This window comes from Cottoperca gobio, chromosome 11 (assembly GCF_900634415.1).
Source record: "Cottoperca gobio chromosome 11, fCotGob3.1, whole genome shotgun sequence".
NCBI classification, from domain to species: Eukaryota; Metazoa; Chordata; class Actinopteri; order Perciformes; family Bovichtidae; genus Cottoperca; species Cottoperca gobio.
In genome coordinates, this window is record NC_041365.1 from 14463143 (window position 1) to 14485173 (window position 22031).

Genomic DNA, 22031 nt, shown 5'->3' on the forward strand with positions numbered 1-22031 from the left:
TTATCTCTCTCCTCTCCCCTCCATCTCTTTTATGTTCCTGATTGCTCCTTTCCCTCGACTCTTCTTCCTCTCCTCCTCCAGCCTCACCCTCTCCTTCTCCATCACCCAGTGCTCTCCGAGGTAATTCAGCGCAACCTCGGGTCGTCCACGAAGACGGGGCCTGGGGTCGAGAAGCGACTGGAAGAAGCAGCAGGCCAGCGGGGTGAAACATGCAAACTGAGGGCGCTACCGGAGGGCGGTCCTTCTTTCCAAGTTCTGCCCCAATTAAATCGATGACATCCTGTGCACCCTCGCCTTGTGCCTCAGCCCACACATCCAGTTCATCAACGGGGCCTTCTGCTCTGTCAAACCATTCCTGATACTTCAGGTATGAGCGGCAGTCGCTGGCTGTTTCAGCCCAGGGATGACTGCCGGTGAGCATGGCGTAGGTCAAGATCCCCAGCGCCCAGCTGTCCGTGCTGGGCTCCACAGACACCCAAACTCTTGCATCTTTTTTCTTCTCTTCATCCTCCATAACGCCATCTATCCCGTCACTTATGCTCCTCCAGCTGTCTGCATTGCCCCGAGCGACCGCGGCCTCAGGGGTGCAGTAAGGAGAGCTGTACCACACCTCCGGGACCCTGGTGCCCTTGGCCTTCACCTAGTGGAGAATATTCATTAATTTGTCACTTCTACAAGAAATTGGTGATTGCCAAGAAATATGTAAAATACAAAATAGATAACATAATATAAATGTTGTTACAAGCTCCTGTACATTGACACATCCTTTAAACCCTGGACTGTTTTCGCTTAATCTTCACCTGCTTTATTTCCACCTGCTTTATTTCCACGCTTTTGGCAAAGTCACTGCATGTCTTCGTTAAGCATTCAATATATATCTAGTATAAGTCTGCCAAATTTTTACCTAAACCATCATGTTTTTTCTAAACCTAACAAAGTGGTTTTGTTACCTAAACTTAACCGCAACGTTATGTCATGTGTTACAACGTTAACCATCTGCAAACCTTCTGCGTCAAGTACAGTTCAAAAGGCTGCCTCCCCCGGCATCATTATAGTGAAGTGCTTCTGCCCAAGCGATGAAATATAACGAGTAGGGATGAGATCACATTGCCCATTTTGTCCTTAGGACAAAATCATTTGACAGTTGAGTGCAGTATGAGTACTATATAAGTTTAATGCTGACCATGCCAAAGTCTCCTAGTTTTACCCAGCGGCAGGCCGAGTCGCACAGGAAGACGTTCTCTGGTTTGAGGTCTCTGTGGACAAAGCCCAGAGAGTGCAGGTGGGACAGAGCACCACACAGCTGGGACACCACCCGCTGACAACAGTCCTCCTCCACACCGACCTGGGGAGGAAGAGGGGTGGGAGATGATGGAAGGAAAAGGATGTGTGAGTTGCACTGTAATCTCAACACGACAACCATGATAAATATGTGTTGTACTATTCATACGACACATAATAGCTCTGTTGAAATAACTGTATACCTCAGGCAAGATGACATCATAGAGATCGCCAAAAAGGCTTGCTTGCTGAGCGAAGACGTAGTGTGAAGGTGTGGAGTATGCGATTCCCAGGGCTCTGGTCAGGGAGGGGTGGGTGCAGAATGACAGAGAGAGGTTATACTCCCTCAGGAAAGAGAAAAGAGACGTGGACTCACGAGGGAAGAACTTCAGAGCCATCGGAGTACCTGGAGGATACACAGGAAAGATATAGGTTTTTCTTTTGGTGTGTTAAGGCTATAATGAACATTAGATTCCCCCCTCACCTCTCTGCCTGTGTACAGCTAGCATGACTTTGCCATACGAGCCTTCACCCAGGAGCTTTAGGACCTTGAAGTGCTCCGATGTGTCCATTGGTGTCAGAGACTGAGCCGTCAGATGGCACATCTCATCCAGAAGCTTCGTGGCAGCCTGGAAACACACACAGAACAAAAAGGCGACATTAAATGTGTTTGTTTGGAGCAGAAGTTATATTACTATAAAACCTCAAATGTAAGGTCAACTCACATTACAGACTGTTGACATTCTGACATAGGGGTGATCTCAGATGAGATGTACTGATCACAACATTTTTCTGGATGTAGAGATCTGTGACTTTTGTAAATGAGCAAGATATTCAACAAAAACACATGCAGGTAAACATTGTTTGGACAGGCGAAACGCATTTGTGGAAATGCAATATCAGGACCCATCGGCTATCATCTGACGATGATTTAGCTTTTAATTGACCGAATATTTGCTTGTAAAGTTGCTAATGTGAAACAATCCTGTTGTAGAGATCGTCTCTCAACTCCAACTCCATTCTTGCGCCTCAAGTTGCTTTTCCCGGATATCTGCTCTCTACACCAGAACCCCCCAAAATATTGCCGGTTCCGAGTTTGTGGCGGGAGTAAAGAAGGAAGTCAGGTGACGTAGTATAACGAGCGACAATGTCCGTGTAGGGAAGAGGTCGTGTGAATGGACGGGTAAAAAAACACAAAACTTACAGTATTTGTTTCCCCTGTGAAAGTCAACACTGCTTAATTTACATTGCGTATGCAACGTACTTAACTACGTAACAAACGTACTGATTTTAACCCTAACCCCAATCTTTTCCCAAACCTAATCAATAGTTTTGTTCCCTGAACTTAACCAAGCTGTTTTGCTAAGAAGTTTAATTTGAAAAAACAGTGTATGCATGTAACGAGAGGAAACGGACACGTGAAAAACGGACACTAGAGGTGTAGGTAGATCAGCATAGTTTGAAACATAGGGCCACTGACCAATATGCTGTATTGGACGAGTTGGGAGTGAGAATGTGTTGGCTAGGTTATGATGCATGTTGGAGATGCTCGAACTGGACAGTGTATCATATATTTCTTTACAAACTGCTGCTAGTAAGTTCGCAAACTTTTCTGTCCCCTCCTGCTTTCGGCCACACCACTCGACAACCATCACCATAACATTTTAGAGGTTAAAATGCTTCTTTTCAGAGTGGAGTCCCCTGCAGCTCTTTGGAATGTAATATGTAACCCGAGATTAGCCACGGGTATAAACATGTCTGTTAATAGCCTCATGAAATCCTTTCACACACAGACACACTGATCTTTGTTTTGTCTGGTGGAACGTTGATGTTTCCACCACAGCTGCCACCCTTGGGCCCGGGCTGGGCTTTGGTGTCACCGTACATCCAGACATGGGGCAGCTCATTACAGCTCATTAGAGAACAACTCAGAGCTGTGAATATGCCGTACACAGATACTGTGAATTCCTAACTGAGGCTTCGTTCACAGTTAACAAACACAAAGGCTTGCAACATTATGGTCACATTTTATCATCAAATGTGGAGATTTCTTCCACCTAAAAAATGTAACTTACAAGTAGGGAGTGTTTAAGATGCAAGTTGCACATTGCAGATGCAATACAATTATCACTAACGAAGATAATCCCAATTTTCAATATATTTCTAAGTATTTCGCATTGCAGTGACAGTGCAGCATCTACAGCAGAGCTATGCCTTATGGTCCATGTCTGATGCATGGCGAATACATTGTTAGTGCGGGTGGTCTCACAGGAATCTCAACTCTGACCCTTTCAGTGTTTGTGCTGTTCTCTAATTACTGAGCTATCCAGGTCCGTCTTTTGAACACTTTTTATCATTGTTTGTAGCCTTTTATTAATTTTATTGTGAAAAAATAGTGACATATTGTACAGTAGGTTCTTGATGTAAAATATTTGTTTAAATGTTTCTAACTTGTTTGAAGTAATAAAGTTTATGTCATCAGATTGAATCAAAGACGGAAAGTACAATTTTATGATTAGAAATGAAAGAATAGAAATTTACATCTTTGTGAAAATTCATTACTTGGATAAAATGTTTTTAAAATGTTTATTTAACTTATGAACTAGTTACATTTTCACTGAATCCTTTGAAACAAATCACCAAATTTGGAAATACATGTTTGTTTCAGTGGTCACTGATGATAATGTAGCAGAAGTTGAATATCATTTATTCATTCAGATTCCTGCTCAGATAAGTGGAAACATTCAAATGTTGCTGATGCTGTTAATAAAACATAACGGCCACCCAGTGTGGAGGATCAGGAGTTCAGAGTGACGCCTCAGAGAGAGTTCAGACGAGTGTGAAAGGAGGTGATGCCGGTCTCCACAACAGCTTCTCTGTCGGACGCCACGTTACATAAGACACACACACACCAGGTAGAACCTGTAATGACTGGTGTGTATTAATCATGATAGAGATAATTGTTGCAATGAAATAAACACACAAATAGAGTTAAGTCCTACTGCATCATTGATATTGATGATGATTCCTCGAAAATGTGATCAGACTTTCTGCTTTGAATTTTATTTTTATTAGAAATGAGTTCCCATGAAAACTATTCACATCGAGGCCCAATGCTGTGAGCACCACGGATAAAATTACATCCACCTTACATCCACCGTTATATACGGGTGACGACAGGAGGCGGAGAGCTCAGAATCTAAATCACCAAAACTATCAGCAGCTTTTTTTTTCTACGAATTGAGTGAACTGACCCTTTTAATCTATTAAATGTGTGTTTCAGAGCAGTTAGTGAATCCTTGCACCAGCTTTGACTTACTGTCATTTTGCAGCCGATGGTTCAGTTCAGCGCCGTTGATCTTCAGTCAGAAATATGTCCAACATAAATTGTCTTCATTTAGCAGGTGCACCTGTCAGGATGTCTGCTGACTCTTTTTTCCACCTTCAGTACAGAATTGTATGAATCTAAGTCTGCTGCAAAGACAGTTTAGTTGGAGGAACTCTCCACACTGCCCAACAAGCTCGTTGGAGGATTTTATGTCTGCTACCGCTGCAACTTTTATCTCACAGTGATCTGTCCTCACCTCCACTCCTCCCTCTTGTCCTCCCTCTGGGTCCTGCATGTGTGTGTGTGTGTGTGTGTGTGTGTGTGTGTGTGTGTGTGTGTGCGTGTGTGTGTGTGTGTGTGTGTGTGTGTGTGTGTGTGTGTGTGTGTGTGAGAGAGAGAAAGTGTGTGTTCTTCCTACTTTCCATCCCTCATTTGAAAGTGTGTTTGTTTGTATGGACTGTACAGTATGTGTCACATCACAGAGAGAATATATGGGACTGATGTGTGGTGATGATAACAGTCGAGTCATGCAGAATGCAACATAATGTTGGTAAACTGGACTAAGACAAAAAGCTTTAAACAACATTTTCTCATTTTAATTACTGAAACCATCTAGACCCCAGTTTAGTTAAAAAACAACTAAAGAAATGACACTTAGAGAAACATTGTGGTTTGGGTAAAGCTACAAACCTACTCTTGGAGAACTTTGTAAAGATGGTTTCATTGTATAGCCGACAGATATACTTTAGGTGGCCCATGCTCTATCTCACAATGTTAACGAAAGTGAAAGATAATGGATTCTGCACCATAATTCAATGGATTCCTTGGCTAATGCTCAGAAACAAACAATCAAACGAACACATAAATCGAATCGAAAACATAATCTCCTTGCCCGAGGTAATGATACAGAAATCTGAGTAAAGGTTGGATAGTTATTTGGAGGAACTCTACAAAATCTATAGTTATGTTTCTTCCCCCCCCCCCCCCCCCCCCATGTATCTCTCCACTCCCTTTGTGTGAGTAGAAGATGCATCTACTGAGCTGCATTTTGACCATAAGCTGCAGTAAACAGTGTCCTCTGGCAGCCGGAGGAAGAACAACATAGAATGTTTGCCTGGAAGAATGTGTGTGTGTTGTTCCCACTGTTGAGAGGGACATCCAGACAATATTTCACTGTTGATCTTTCAATCAACAAATCACAGTATCAGCTGTCACGCTCTCTCTCTCTCTCTCTCTCTCTCTCTCTCTCTCTCTCTCTCTCTCTCTCTATTTCCAGTTAAAGAATTTCCCTCTACCCAGACCCTCTGTGGGTTGTAGATGAAGCTCTCAGCTGCTCCCAGTCACCGCAGTCCGTACAACTGCAGGATCACTCAGGCTTTCCCTGGAGGCCGGGGTTAGTTACAGCGAAAGTCTGTCTGCGTGTGAGATCATCTGTTTGCCACATGTCAACACACTGACATTATGCAAGTAATTTTGTGTTACTCCAGCTCGCTCATACAGAGCACAGCTGAACGACAGTGGTCTGTGCATTCCTGTGTGTGTCACTTGGCCTTCTGTGGAGGCTTTTAACCTCAGTGCTTTACCAGTGTTTGCATTGCAGCAGCAGATGTGTTAGAGGCAGAGCTTTTGGAAGTGTTATTTGCGCTTTATTTGACATGTCTGTTATTTCCTAACAATCTCATAAAAGAAGAGCAACTGTCCCCTGCAAAATGGCCTTCCTTTAAATAAGTTTGTGATGTTATTTAAGTTACGGAAGTAAATTTGAACAAAGTCAACGTTAACTTTTGGTCTCACATGGGACACAAGCAGCAGCCTCCTGGGTGAACGTCCTGTGTTCCATCCACTTCAACCTCCTCCCTACGTGGACTTTCACAGACTTTGGAACGTATTTGTGATTGGTCCAAAACTAATTAAATCCAGGAGAAAATACATTTCCCTCAAAACATAATTGAAGATACAGTTTCGTTGTATGTGAACATCATTTTTAGAAGACCAGGCTGAAATATAGGTACAATAAAGACAAAGTTAGCTAGATGTGCTTCGTTTATAATCTGTTATTGAATTCCAAATGCATTTTATTTAAAGTACTGCTATGTAAAATGGTATCCTTCATTTATTATTCATTTATATTCTCTGTATATTATCTCGGCCTGTTCGTTAGATGTTTTGTGTTGTGTTTGTACTTCCTGTTTTATTTAGTTAATTACCTGTTCTCTGTTGTTTCTACTTCCTACCCCCAGGTGTTCCCAATCTGTTAGTATCTGTTAGTGTCCTCACCTGTGTCTCGTTCCCTCTCACTTCTTGGTGTATATATAGTCTGTTTTGTTTGTCTCTCGTTGCCAGTTCGTCTTCGTACTTTAATGTCAAGAGTTCCATGCATTAGTCCCGTCTTCCTGTTTCCCAAGCGTTTGATTCCCCTGCTTCCTCGACCTCAGTTTCCGTGACCTGACTCTGCTCCTGGATTACCCCTTGATACTTTGTATGATCAACTGTCTATGCGTGCACCATAGCAACTGCAAAGGTTTCAGTAAAGACTATTTCCATTCAACATTTATCTGCCTCTGTGTCGTGCAATTGAGTCCCACCTCCCTTCTGTCTTGATCGTACCGTTACATATATGTTGTAATTGTATGTTTACCTGAACTTTTCTAAATGCTCAGCTGACCAAGTTTATGCTAGTTTAATTAACTGGAAGCGTACCAATAGAATACTGTCTCCATTTTGATTACTTCAACTTAACACGTTTTATTTATTTTTAAGTAAATTACAAATTACAAAATTATTTACATTATAAACTTCTTGGTAAATTATTAGAAATGAACTGACTTCCAAACTTTTAACTTAAAAGTTATCGAGGTAATAAAATGAGCGTAGCTAACCTTGTTTTAGCTGTACATGCTGGATGTTTTACTGTTTGTGGACATAATAAATTCATAACACGAACACTGAAAACAACACCAAGAAAAACAATAAGAAAGACCCAATGTATATTTTTTGCGGACTAACGGCAGTTACACCACAAAACCTCTAAGGTAGAGGGTTAGGTGTGCAAATAATCTTACTTTGAAAACTGTTTCCTGTCCAAAGTCAGTGTTGGTTTCTTCACACCATGAACATAATCTCTCCCTTAACCAAGTACTCCTAGATGCAGGGACGTGCAGTCAGGGGAGGCAGAGCCTCATCAGGAATAGTAAAAAAAAACATAACAATAAAATAAAATATACATTTATATTTGTCCACTGGTCTGTGCTATTAATGCATTTTCTGTATGATTTCATTTTTATATTCAAAATCGCTGATTTTGCGTATTTTCTGTTCAGATACAGGAGAGATGCGAGCTGCAGCAGCGACGAGTTGATTCTCTCCTCGGATTGCGCAATCCCTCGCAAACTATGTTGAGCGCATACATTTGGCGCGTGCCTGTTGCTATCTCTCTGTATGTCGCCAATATAATGTTTACAGACACTTTTATTATGCGTCCTGACTTTGCATAGTCCAGTTAATGTATGTAATGTATGTGTATAACATATTTAGTCTTGCTGATGTGACATAAAACCACAGTGAGAAGACACCAGGTGAGGCAGACAGTACTCTGCCGCACCGAAGAGGGCGCACGTGAGCTCACAGGTTCGTGTTGCTACTGTTCTTCTACGCAGAGACGGTAAGCACCAACAAGCTACTGCTAGCTAACATCAGAGTCAAGTGCATTGTAGTACCAACAAGCTACTGCTAGCTAACGTCAGAGTCAAGTGCACTGTAGCACCGTTTAGTTTAGTTTTTTTCTGCGACTGACGGAAATGATGAAAATGGAAGATTATATATCAAAACTAAAACAATTCTCAAAACTGGACTTTCTGTCAAAACAGGAGGTCATAAATAATGGAAGTCCAATGCCGGAGCTAAAAGATTTTCTTCAAACTTCGGGACAGAAGATGACTCGCTCTTTTCAAATGGAGTGGTACACCTGAAAAGACTGGCTGTGTGGCTGTCCGATGTAAAACCGCCTTTACTGCTTTCCCTGCCTTTTGTTCTCAACCTGTGACAATGTCTGGACTAATATGGGATTTTGTGACTTGAAAAATTTACCAAGAAGCCTCAGCAAACATGAAATATCAACTACTCACGTTCAAAGCCAGATTGCTTAAAAAACTTTTGGAACCTCAAGGATAGATTTGGCTTTGAACGAACAGCGGAGACTAAATATTAGCATCCACAATGCTAAGGTAAAGGAAAACCGAGAGATTTTAAAAGACCTCATTAATGCAACCTGCTTCCTAGCCAAACAGGAGCTGGCATTTCGTGGTAACGATAAGAGTACAATCTCTTCTAATCGTGGAAACTATGTAGAGCTATTACATGCTTCTTGCTGAGAAAGATGAAAGGTTAGCCAGACATTTGGAGACATCCACTATGTTTTCTGGCTTGTCAAACAGAATACAGAACTGATTTAATTGAAGCAGTCGGTGATGTGATTAGAAATTATATTAAAAAGGAGATTAATGCAGCCCCATTGGTTGCTGTAGAAGTAGGCGAGACAACGGATGTTACAAACAAAGCCCAGATCTCTGTCATTTCGCACTATGTGACTAAAAGTGAAGTGGACTGTGAAGTGAAGGAGGCGCTTTTAGGATTTGATGATGTGAGTGATGACAGACGAGCCCCCGCTATAGCTGAGTATGTTCTGGGAGTGTTGGAGAAATACAATTTTGTTGAAAAGCTGGTAGCTCAGACTTATGACGGAGCTTCTGTGATGACATCAGAGCTTAATGGAGTGCAGGCCAAAATTAAACAAAAGGTGCCTAAGGCCATGTTTACCCACTGCTACGCACACAAACTGAACCTCGTACAGTGGCATTCAGCTAAATGCATCCCTGAGTGTAGAACTTTCTTTAAAACAGTTGAGGGCCTAGGAAATGTTTTTAGTTGGTCCGTAAAGCGCACCCACTTACTGGATGATGTTGTGAAGCGACGTTTACCAAGAGCAGCGCCCACACGATGGAGCTCAAATTCTAGGCTGTTGCAGACAATAAGCATGTATCAATCTGATCTGGTATTCCGTATCATGAGCGAAAATCCTGACAGTTGGGATAATGACGTGCTAATGATGGCCCTGGATATGATCGTGGCTTTCAAAAGCATCAACATGCTTTTTAATTATGGCATATGAGGGCATTTTCAATGAAACCGATACACTTTTTGGACATTGGATATTGTTGTGCGCGACAATTGGAGCTGTTGAACGCATAAGACAGGAGTTTGGTCGATTGTACAAAGTTTTATGAAATGTCACAACATTTTGATGACACCAAACTGCAGAGCCTAGTCAAAACATGCTAGGTTCTTTGACTTTGTTAGACGGAAGGCTGATCTCATCGGACTGTATGGCTCACAAACGGTGAGGAATGAATGTAAATATCCTGGACAGCTTCTCAGCTTTTTGGCCTGATGCAGACTGTTCCTTAGGCGACAAAGTTACTCCAGCTGGTGCTCACTGTTCCAGCTACAACATTGTCCGTGGAAAGGTCATTCTCAGCATTGAAAAGACTCAAAACATACAGTCGGAATAGGACTGACAAAGGACGACTTTCATCCCTGGCAATAATCTCCATTGAGACGGGGAGACTATTAAAACTAAAAGAAGATAAGGAGGACCTTTACAAAAAAGTGATGGAGATTTTTGTCCAGAAGGACTTCATTTACAAGTAAAGGTAAGACCACAATTTTATTGAAAATGTGATCTGACTAAGAGAAAACAATCTAATATTTAAATAATACATTAACTAATTGTTTCATTTGTGGAGGACTTTAAAAAGGAAGTAAATACAAAGAAAACTCTTACCATCAAAGTTTGCAATGTATACATATATATTCTTTTTTGCTTTCCTTACCCTCTGAGTTTCACTTCAACCAATAAGATTATTTCCACTATTTTGATTTATCTTTTGTTATGTGATGATTGATGCAGTGTGGTCTAAAGTGTGATTGTGTTAACCAGTACAGTACATCACCATGCAGCGTCAGATCTCTGTTTCAAGTGTAAAACTTTATTGATGACTTCATGTTAAACTTACAAAAACAAAACATACAAAATGTATAAATAATACTGTAAAAGGCACTACTGTATGACAATACTTTATTATTAATATTATTAAATATTACATAATAGATAACCCATAGAAAAAAAGTGAGATGCCTGCATCTCACTCTATAATATAAAAAGTTCATAAATAGCATCCTAAATAGAAAAACAACATTAGACAAATATTAATAGTTCCACAACATTTTCTTGCATTTAGCTCAGGCACTGTGAATGTAAACAGTCTCAAAGAGAGTAGAGTCACAGGTGGGAGTGCCTCTGAACACTGTATAAATACGCCAACATGTACAATAAGACAGACACATACTTTCTTAAGAACATGCGATAAACTTACATTTTCTTTTACTGCTGAATTGATGCATCTGGAACTCAACTTCTTGCTGTTATTGCATCAAAACAGTTTCAACTCTATTATTGGACTCCTGACATTCTTATTATTCCCATTAGTTTGTAGCTAACATCAGCTTGCTCACAATGACAATGTTAACATACTGATGCTAAGCAGGTATAATGTTCACCATCTTAGATAAGCATGCTAGCTGCTTATGTTTGCTGAGTAGCACTAAACATAACCTAATACTGTTGGGAATGTCATTAGCTTTGCAGATTTATGGTCATGAACCAAAGTTTTAGACTAATTGAAGTGTTGGCCTGGTGATGACGCTAGAGGTAAAGTCAAAAGCATCACCAAAGTGATTCATCTTCTGGAGACCATGATGGATTGTACCAAATGTTGTGCCAATCCATCTTGTAGACGTTGAAATATTTCACTGGATAAGTGAAAACTGACCTGTGAGTGGCGCTACAGGAGAAGTCAAGGGATCACCAAACTCAAGGAAATGCATTCAGCGGGCACCATAAATATCTGAACCAATATCCACGGCCAAAACATTCAAAAGTTGTTGAGATATTTCAGTCTTGACCAAAGTGGTGGACCAACAGACTGACATTGCCATGTTTAAAATCCCTCGCTGGGTAAAATTCATATAAGTTAACAGTGGTTTTGTAGGAAGACATTAGCAGCTCCTTATGTGCTGAGGGTGAAGGCTTAAGGTCGAGGGCAGATGCTTCTCTGGAGATGCTTCAAAATTCTTTTTGACCAGCTACAAAAGACTTGTAGCCGTTCAGAGATCTCAATGGAGAACTGGAGCACATCAAAGGCTGTGGAGACGACAGGGAGGGAGGGAGACGGTGACTGAGGAACCTCTTCACTGATCTGAAGACACAAAGAATCATCAAAGTTTAGAGGTCAAGGCAGCAGCTTGGAAGACAAATTAAATCTGATTATTTCTCTTCAACTGCACAACTTTCACCATCTGAGTTTAATGTGAAATTAGCACTCCAGAGTTTTTTTCACTTTGTTCTTGTTTCTTTATGTGAGTCTTTCTTTATATTCTCCTTATTCTCATATTTTTTAAACTATAAATGTAACTGAACCAAATGATGCTGAGCCAAACAAGATGTAGATGTCAAAGAAAACATTAATATGATATTGTGCTGAGTATTCTGGTCTCATTTGCATTTATACATCATATTTTTCATATTTTACAAGTGTTCTGTAAGTGTGATGATATTAAATTTTTCCAGATATGTATTTAGTAAACCTTGCTTATGAGTATTTCTCTCTGTCTGTTATTCCATGTCATTTTTCATGTTTTCTTTTCTTTTTGATTTAGCAATTTTCAAGCATTTGATCCATTTTCTATTTACAGATGACTGTTTCCTGTATCCATTTATAATTCCAATATAAAATGTTATAATACCTACCTTTGTTTTCTATCACTGTTAATAACTTGAGTAAAAAGTTATGTCGTTACCATTTCTCTCTTCATTTTAAAATATATATAATTTATTTTGGGGTTAAATTATTGTCCAAATAATCCTTGTATATGATCCAAACCATGCTGGTCTTCTCACCTGGTGAAGAGATGCATTCATGAGGTTGGACAGCTGCAGGAGGTGAGAGCTGGTGTCCTCCGCTGGCTGGGAGAAAAAACTGACATTTTCTTTGGCTGTTTTTAACCAGTCAACATGCAGCCTGAAGGAGTGAGTGTCCACAAACAGCTGGGAGAGTGACTCGTTCATCTGTAGAGGGCAGAGAGAAGAAATATAAATGTACCTACTACACGCTACCTTTCTTAATCAAGGTGTTGCAGAGAAATTATTTCCTTGATTCCAGAAACTTTACCTTCCATGAGTTGAAATGAGCTGCAGTGTGTTGCACGTCAGGAAGACCGTCCAGTCTGTTTTCCACAGCCTCAAAGTTTATGAGTTCATCATCTGTCTGTTGGAACATGATGAGAAGTGAAAGTTGCTTTAAAAACAGAACAGGGCGTTTAAACACTTTGAATGAAAAATTGGAGAAAAAGTTCAACCATGAAGTAAATCATCAGTAATTAAATTAGTTAATTTAAAAACTCTGAATACATTTTTTCTTTTAAATCTTATTCCTCAGTCTGTCTGTGTGTGTAAAGCAGGGGAGCCCACAACTGAAACTTAATGGTGGGCAAACCTATTTTATTGTATTGCAAATAATTCTTAAATAGGGATCCTTCATTTTTAAAGAGAATTTTGCCTTATTATAAAAGCAGCATAAACAGCAATATATAGTATATTATATTATTAAAAATATAATGATCCGTCTTTGGGAAGCCCTGATCTAAAGTCTTCCGACTACCTTGTATGGAGGAATAATTACGTCTAATAAAATTGATGTACAGACAGTTCTATAATTAAAGCTCATAAATAATGTATTTAATGCAAAGAATTATTATATTTGTCTTCTAATTTATATTTTCTATCAACCACCTTTACTGATCTGTTTGTTATCAAAGCTTTTACTATATTTACTATACATCTACTATTAAAATGATTAATACATTCTGACATAATGACAGTTAAAGTTAAAACTATTTTATTTTTTCACCCTAATAGGAAACTTTAAGCCCTACAAATTGAGGCAACATCAACAAACTGAACATATTTTTTTAGAAGTATATATAGATCGTCCAGGCAGTATGGAGTGAAATCTTACCAAGTCGTGGAGTTCTTTGGATAAATCTGTCAACCTCTGCACCTGATGGATCATTGATCTAAACAAGCCACAGAGAGGGGAGCGGTGGGCGGGATGAGATGACGTATGGACAAACAGCTCAGCCAATAGCAGCAGGTGGAGGAGACAAGGAGTGCAGTCATGGATTACTGAAAAGAAAAGAATATATATTTTAAAAAGACTGTTAATGACATATTAAAATAAGTTTGCCAGCTCTTCCACTTGTAGCACCACATTATTTCAAAGACACTGACATGTCATGCAGAATAACATTCAGCAGCAGATTGCTCACTGTGTTTACAGCTGCACACACAACTACACAGACGACCACAACAGATGGCAACTGGGCTGCGGCGGAGAGTGTAGCATCTCACAACCACAAAGCTGCAGTAAATCTAGAAAGCATGCAAGATGAATCTGAAGGCATACAGTGTGCTTTTGTGAATGCTACAATCTGTATCTGCCGCAGCAGTAGGGGAATCACCTTTTAAAATGTAGGCACATGCCTGCGTAGGGATTACCCAGCGAAGAACAAGCAAAACAATAAGACCAAAACAAAAAACATAATAAATAATAAGGGAAAGGCTGATATTCATCCAGAATTCAAAGGCTCGTATACGTTGAATAAACCTTTGTGTCAGCATCACTGCCAGTTCATGCTATCATCAGTTAGAAGAAACATCCTGTTGTCCAGACGTTTAAAAAAACCTGATAAGATCAGCAGTTCAGATTCTGCGGTCAGCTGTGTGAAAAAAGATTTAGAGACCAAAATAGGTCAGACGCTGATTTACTGTTAGCATATTCAGTGGGCTGAATGTGTGTGAGTGTGAGGGGAGGAAATAGACAGATTTCTGCAGACTGATCATTTGTATTTCTGAGAAAAAGGTTTTGCGATCCTGCAAATAATCGTGTCAGTAAAAACGAGTTGCTTGTTAATAAAACGGCTCAAAATGATCTACAGAGTATTCTTATATCAACTCTGCTGAGGAGGTCCAGGGCGGATGGATGGGTGTATAGTCGTGTTTCTGGCCATGTGAAAAATCTAAGTCAAATACTCACTCTACTTTTATTTTATCTGTTTTTGATCTCCACCAACTCTTTTTCTAGCTTTTTCACTGAAAACACTTTCCTGCTGCTGCTAGAAAAAGGTTAAAGGAGCAGAAATTGCGGGCGGTAAAACCAAAACAATGAGCTGAATGCCGAAAGCTCCGTAAAGCTGCGGGGAACTTCAGTGAAGATTCTGCTCGGGTTTATCACTAAGAGCAACTTCTTTCACATAGCATAGTGCTTTGACACATTGTTAAACATGTTGACATGTCCAGGTCTATTAAAACATGAATATAAATAATATTAAAACTATACAGTTGGTGTTTTTTCATTCACCAACAGAGGTACAAAATCAACAAAGCTCTTATAATGTGTGCAGCATTTTTAGGTGTAAGGACTTGTGATCATTTTGTGTCATTATGTTTTCGGTGTAACTCTCGTGAGTGGCCTCTATATTTGATCCCTTCACCCCGTGTTTAATATAAAAAGAATCCTCAAGCTATGATCTCTCTGTCTTTTTATCCAGAACTCTTTCAATCAAACTGAAAATGTATATTTCCCACAAATCCCCTGTGGTTAGTTTTGTCTTGTTCTCTTAAGCTTTATTTATCAGTGATGATCTCTATTAAAGGAAATTATACTTTAATCAAGATAGCTCATGTCTGTAATCTATCCGCTTGTTTATGCAACTTCAGAAATCCTATTACCCAGACCAACAAAGAAATGAACTGTCCGTTAGTGTTAGATCAGGGTGAAGGAATGAGAGGTATGCTGTGGGCGCAGCGGTCTGACTCAGATCAATCTATGTGGTGACGTCACAGGCCTGACCCCTTACAGGGAAAACATTCACTTTGTCAAGAGTGTCTGACACGGTGCACTTTAAACACTTTCACTATCAAACACTAACTGCAGTAACTTTAAGGTCAATGTGAGGAAAATCCAGTTCACTTTTGTAACAGAGGCATTGTTCCTGGTACAAAAGGAAGTCTACTTTTAAAGTTTTCATGCAGTTTTATCTGTTTAATAAAAGAAGTCTTCAGATTTATTCTTTGTTTTGCTTTATTGTAAAAGCCCGTCATTATTTCTATTTTACCTTCTCCTTGTGTATGTGTATATGTGTATGTGTGTGTGTATATATATGTGTATGTGTGTGTGTATATATATATATATATATATATATATATATATATATATATATATATATATATATATATATATATGTGTATGTATGTATATATATATATACATATATTTAGTTTAGTATTTAGTATTAGTCTGTTTGACAGCATTTCTACAGTTGTATTGAGCTCAGGTGAGGTGATGTGAGGGAACTGGAAGAGAAACCTTCAACTTAAATTCTATTTAATAACATGAAAACTACACTAATACGATGATTACTGCCTCCAAAGTGGAGCAACACTGAAGACATATAATCCCATAGAGCCCTAAATGACAACAAACAGATGTTCACTCACAGCCAATGAATAAGTGCACGCACAGCTTTCTGCCAAAATATCTAATTAAATATCAGTTATTGCACAATTTCTCTACATTCAATAACAGGCCTGGTAAAAATAATTGGAATAGATTCATCACACTATTGGAAAATTACTGAAGAAGACATCAGCAAAAACCCTTCTGTCATACTAGAAAAACATCCCCCGGCAGTGTAGTGTACAGTCATGGTTTTGGCAGAGTAAACAGCTGTGAAAGCATTACAGCTCAGAGCAGAAATGCTTAAGAAGCAGAGGGAATTGGCCGTCCTTGATGTATTTAGCAGGCAATTTTGTCAGCACACGCTGCTCACACACGAAACATCAACACATGCATGCAGCGTCTCACGCACTTCCACAGTTTCTGACGTATTTCTTGTCAGACAGACGCTGCGTGTTCTCCCTGACACAGTGAACGCCTCATTTCCTCAGCTGACCTAAGAACTTCTGATGAACTTCTGAAGGGGTCGTGAACAGCATCTGGCAGGAAGTGCCCTGCACATGCCCAATCAACTTCCTCCAAAAACAACATGAAAAAACAGTTACAGTAACTTTCAATCACCTACCTCTGAAGTTTCCGTCAGCTTTGCAAAGCTTTTTAGTGTCTTTTAACTCATAGTTTTGTTGTGCTTTACGGCCAGCAGTGGCAGGCAATAGTTTACAACAAAAAAACAAAAAACAAAACAGAGCTAAATTAAGAGTGAATATTGGACTTACTAGTGGCCAGACAAATGACTCCAAATCTAACATGTTTACAATTACAACTTTATAAGGTGATAATATACAGACCCAGCCAACTTCAGCCAAGTTGCCAAATATGTTCTGTTACTTTGGCTCCTGAAAAGCAGAAGTTTGGGAGAACACCATGTTGGGTTTATTTTTTACTGGCAGCAGCAAGAGAGAAGACATCTGTGAATCCTTAACTAAGATGATCGGGGACATGTTTTAGCATGTCTGCAAGTGCAATGACCAAATATAATTTGATATAACTCCAGTTTGTAATTACATAACCATTACATAGAAATGCAGTAGTCTGCTTGTCATGAAAACTCACTGTTGATGTGTTCTTTGATGCTTTTAGTGTTGAGAGAGAACTGAAACTTTGAAACCCTTGTCCTTTCCACAACATCCATCACAGCTAATTGTTTAGTTTCCGAGTGTTATTTCTGAGAACATAATGCGTGAATGCTAATTGGCAACTAACTCTTAAAGTACAATGAGTATATCCTATAGGATTTGTCGGTTGTGGTTCATAAACACAGCATTCAAAGTTGGCCCCTGGTTACGGTGCTAGCCAGCAGGTGAAAGCCAACTCCAGATTCCTTCCAGTTTTGGAACAAGCTTTGTCCGCTTGACAGTGCACCTCGCTATATTTGTGTTTCTTTGGGCAATGTGTCCTACATTTTTGTAGCTTCCTTTTGCATGCATGCTTACGCTCACTACGGCTATACGGCACTACGGAAACACCCCGAGCATAGCAAAAGGAAAAGAAAAGAGAAAATCAAGGTAGAGGGTTCTGCAGATACAGACACCGCCACACACTTATAGTGAGTCTTCATATTGAGAGGCATTATTTTTCTCTGTACATTGTTTTTTAGGAAAGTCCTACTCATTGTGCCTTTAAACATCGCAACTTTGCTTTAGAGAAATTAACTAAAACCAACAGTTACCTAGAATTAAGAAAATTAACCTAAAAACATCTGGCCTGTTTCAGAAAATGGTCAATAATAGTAATAATAATCTGTTTAATGTGTTATGACTTTCCAAACTATGCAACTGCTTTGTGCAGTATCACATGTTGCAGTGTCCTGTTTCCTCTTACATCATCAAACTTGACACGGACTGTGTGACATCAACCAGGAAGTGGAGTCTACAGTTGCAGTACACAGTCAGCCACTGGCAGACTGTCAGCAAACACTCTCTTGATGCATCCATGATCAATCCTCATACAGTGCAAAATACATTACAGTAAGTGCCCTGATGATGTGCGCTGATGACATCACCGTCTGTCTACCTGACTCTACGTTTCATCTCCCTTAGACAAACGCACACACTGCGGTTAACGGTGACTCAGCAAGTTTTAGGAATTAGTTAGTAATCAACTAGTTGTGTTTGACTTAATAAGAGTGTTATGTAATGTCAAAGTCAGACCCATAATAACATATGTGACTGTGACAGACTTTCACTGCTCAGTGAGACACAAGCTTCACTTTCAAATCAAATCAAATTTATTTGTATAGCCCAATATCACAAATTATAGATCTTGATCAAAGATGATGCCAAGATTCCTTACAGTGGTGCTGGAGACCAAGTTAATGCCACCCAGAGCTTCTATGTCATTAGAAAATGCGTTTCGGAGGAGTTTAGGGCCATTTCATTCATAAAACCGTGGTTACATACACCACCTTACTGTTGCTGTCAGGTGGAGTAAGTAAGTCGCTCCCCGGCTTCAACCAATCACCATGTGAATAAAATGTGAAAGCTCTAATTGGTTGAGATTTCGACCAAGTCACAGTATGAATTTCTGACACTATGAACTCCTAATCTGACACAATGTCCATCAAAAAGAGATAAACAACAAAGCTGATGATAATACACTGTATATCTGTAAATATTCAAGAAAAGGTGTTTTACTGTTTGAGTACAATAAGTCTGATGCTGCTGGACACAATCCTGTTGTTGACAAGTTCAAACTATTCAGGGAAATCCCCAACACACACACACACACACACACACACACACACACACACACACACACGCACACACACACACACACACATGCACACGCACACACACACACACACACACACACACACACACACACACACACACACACACACACACACCAAACCTGACACCAAAAAGTTTGTTAAATGAATGAAACTTTTTAAGTCACATTTTAAGTTGCAGCTAACATGGTGTTTCACACTCACTCATTCATTCATTCACACATTGATTCTCTCACTTCACAGTAAAGACCACGTGTAGTAAAGCCCTCCTCCTCTACACTAACACACACACATGCTTCTACACACACACACACATATCTTCACTCACTCTCTACAAGTATCATAAACAAACTTACATTTCATCTTTTCTGCTCCTGCTGTAGTAAACAAACCTCCTTCTGAGTCCAGTGTGTATACTGTACGTGTGTGTGTTTGTGTGTGTGTGGACAAAATGTAAAAGTTCTCTTTTATAGCACGGCAGCATGACACATCACCTGAGTCATCAGCCATCGTCGCAATTCAAAGCATCAACACCCACGCTGGACTAGCAACCCCCCCATCCTCTAACCCCCCTCAACTGAATTTTCTTTGTTGAGGTAAATCATTTCATAAATTTGATGAAATACAAGAATCAGAAAATACCAAATTGAGCAATTATCTCTCCTTCCTCCCCCCTCCCTGTGTAGCCTGATGTCAGCACCTTCTTTTAACTTCTCTTGTCTCTTGTTCACACACAAGTGAATACAACTAAAACTTAACAAGGCAGAAAGTGACAAGAAGAAGAAAAGATCATTTACTCATATGATAAATAACGTTTTCTACACTGAAACCTCTCCTATGTCATGTCCAAATGTCTTCTCTTTTATTTATAATCCTGCTGATTTAGACAACAGGAAACAGAAAACAAGTATTTGAAAGGAAAAAAGGGAAACGTTAAGTGTGCAGAGGAAGTGATGAAATCCCCGCAGCACAGCACATTATTAATGAATGCAGGAAAGATGATAAACTAAAGTAAACAAAGAGGGGAGAAATACTCTCAACCAAGTCTGTGGTCATACTAGGCAGCTCCCAGTGCGGCTTCCTGCCAGTAATTACATTAATAAAACCGACCTGGATAAAAGGAACTAAAACTCAACAAGACGGAAATTCTGAGGTTTAATAGTTTTGATACTTTTGCTGCATATTTGCTCTTGTGGAATCTTTTGAATTTCAAAGAACAGTGATGTTTTCAAAATGTTTGCACATGATGGTCTGACAATATTCTCGCCATAGACAGAACAAATCTAGAAACGGAATAAATTATTTATCCTGGTTTTCCGAAAATTGAAGTTATTCTTCTGCAAATTCTACAGAGTTGAGATTTGACTCTTCAAATGGTTCTTATGTGACGCATCGTCAGCATCACGTCAGTTCCCCTCACTGAAAGTTACGTTTGAAATGTTTCAACAATGCATCTGTTTTAGTTTGATTGTGGTTGAAGCCTGATTAAAGCAGCGATATCAATATTTTTATACATAAAATATAACAAAAAACGATGTGAAAACAATGTGACAATGTGATAAAGATGATAAAAGTGAGAATGATCAACTTAATCTGCAGCTCCACTCAGCTTTATAGTGAGCTTCAGTTTATTGTCTCGCTGTCTGCCTACATCTTAAATGTTTTTGTTCACTCTCAACCGCTCTCAAAGTTTTAATCGCAGCAAGTATCTACACTACACACAACAAACAGCAGACAGACACTGGCATTAAGTTTATGTTTATATGTTACTCATTTGTTTGGCCAGAAGAAACGTAATTGTTTCGCAATTTTTTACAACTCAGAAATTGTAATATCTGTGTACTTCACAGAAGTCTTAAGTCTTATAGCCAAAATAAAACCTTTGCATCCGCTAGCCGTATGTGAATAAAACAGCAAAACATTAAAATGTTTTTTGTGATATTTAAACTTTTTAAAAATCATATTTCTGGCATTTTCACTCTTATTAATTGAAAATGCTCAAAAGAAACATGTGGATGGAAATGCACTTATAGGTATGTGTAAGGTAATGGCCCATGCTAAACTCTTCCACCAAGTATTATTTGCGTAATTCTGCTTACAGACAAACAGACAAACAAGCAAACAGAGCTGAAAATATTACCTCCTTGGTGGAGGTAAAAAAGTAGATATAGTAGGAAACTAATAAAATCTGTTATCATTTTACAGATATATTCCACATTTACATTTTGCAGTCGACATTTCAAACGTGTCTTTGTTATGTTGACAAAGAAAACTAAATGCAGGTATTTTTCCTTTATGCTGCTGCTAATTAGTATATGAATGGAAAGTTTTGGATACACAGCAGAGTATGACCTGGTTCAACTTTTGTTTAATAAGTCATAACTTACTCACTCACTTTAAGTCACTCTGCATGAAATGTCAGCTTAAAAAAGCTAAAGTGTAGCATCATTATATTACTCACTTCATTCATTGAACAGTGGTTTGGCCTGAATCTTAGTTGCATTATCATTGGGTTCAAATTGCATCTGAAGAATGACGTTTTAGAGTTTCCGAGAAGCTACTGGTTTCCTGCTTCCTATGAAATGTTTGCGATATTAAATCTCCACCCACCATGATACAAAAACATGAGAGCTGCATCCTGAAATCCTCAAACCTCCTGAAACCCAACCCCCCCTTTTTTTTTGTTTCTTTATAAATGTATATGTGACTGTCATCAGATCACAGATGCTGTTTGGCATCAAAAGCTGAACTGCTGAACTTTGTGCCAGTGAAAGTGATGCACGGAAACATACGTCATAACGGTTCCAGGTCTGACTCTGTCGGCCTCCTTTTGTCATCAAAGATAATGCCATATGGGGTAATGGAAGGCTGTGTGTTTCAGGCTGTGTGTGTAAGGGGGGGTTTAGGGGGTGGCCTTTCCTCAATAGTGGTTTTCACAGGCCCACTAATCATTTACTCAACCACCCACGTTCCGGATATCTTCTACCTTTTCTCTCTCTCTCTC

At 39.4% G+C, this 22031-nt stretch overlaps 2 protein-coding genes across 2 annotated transcripts; both read right to left on the reverse strand.

Annotated features, from left to right (window-relative positions):
• Positions 1–4729, reverse strand: LOC115015962 (serine/threonine-protein kinase SBK2). The gene is given in 6 exon segments (XM_029443623.1): positions 1–222; positions 224–640; positions 1184–1345; positions 1485–1687; positions 1766–1910; positions 4601–4729. Coding segments are annotated over 6 exon segments (1155 nt in total). The 5' UTR covers positions 4607–4729.
• Positions 4730–10639: 5910 nt separating this feature from the next.
• Positions 10640–19455, reverse strand: LOC115015852 (uncharacterized). Its single transcript, XM_029443451.1, has 5 exons — positions 19384–19455; positions 13741–13907; positions 12895–12990; positions 12624–12791; positions 10640–11922 (listed from the first exon to the last, which is right to left on the reverse strand). Exons 1-5 carry the CDS (start codon positions 19388–19390, stop codon positions 11755–11757), a joined length of 606 nt encoding a protein of 201 aa, XP_029299311.1. The 5' UTR covers positions 19391–19455; the 3' UTR covers positions 10640–11754.
• Positions 19456–22031: the final 2576 nt, after the last annotated feature.

What these genes read in the sequence shown, in the direction of transcription:
- LOC115015852 (XM_029443451.1), bottom strand. An exon ending in CCAAAGAACTCCACGACTTG is followed by an intron (nt 12,991 to 13,740) that starts GTAAGATTTCAC and finishes ATGTTCCAACAG; the next exon opens with ACAGATGATGAACTCATAAA. An exon ending in TGAATGCATCTCTTCACCAG is followed by an intron (nt 11,923 to 12,623) that starts GTGAGAAGACCA and finishes TTGTGTCTTCAG; the next exon opens with ATCAGTGAAGAGGTTCCTCA.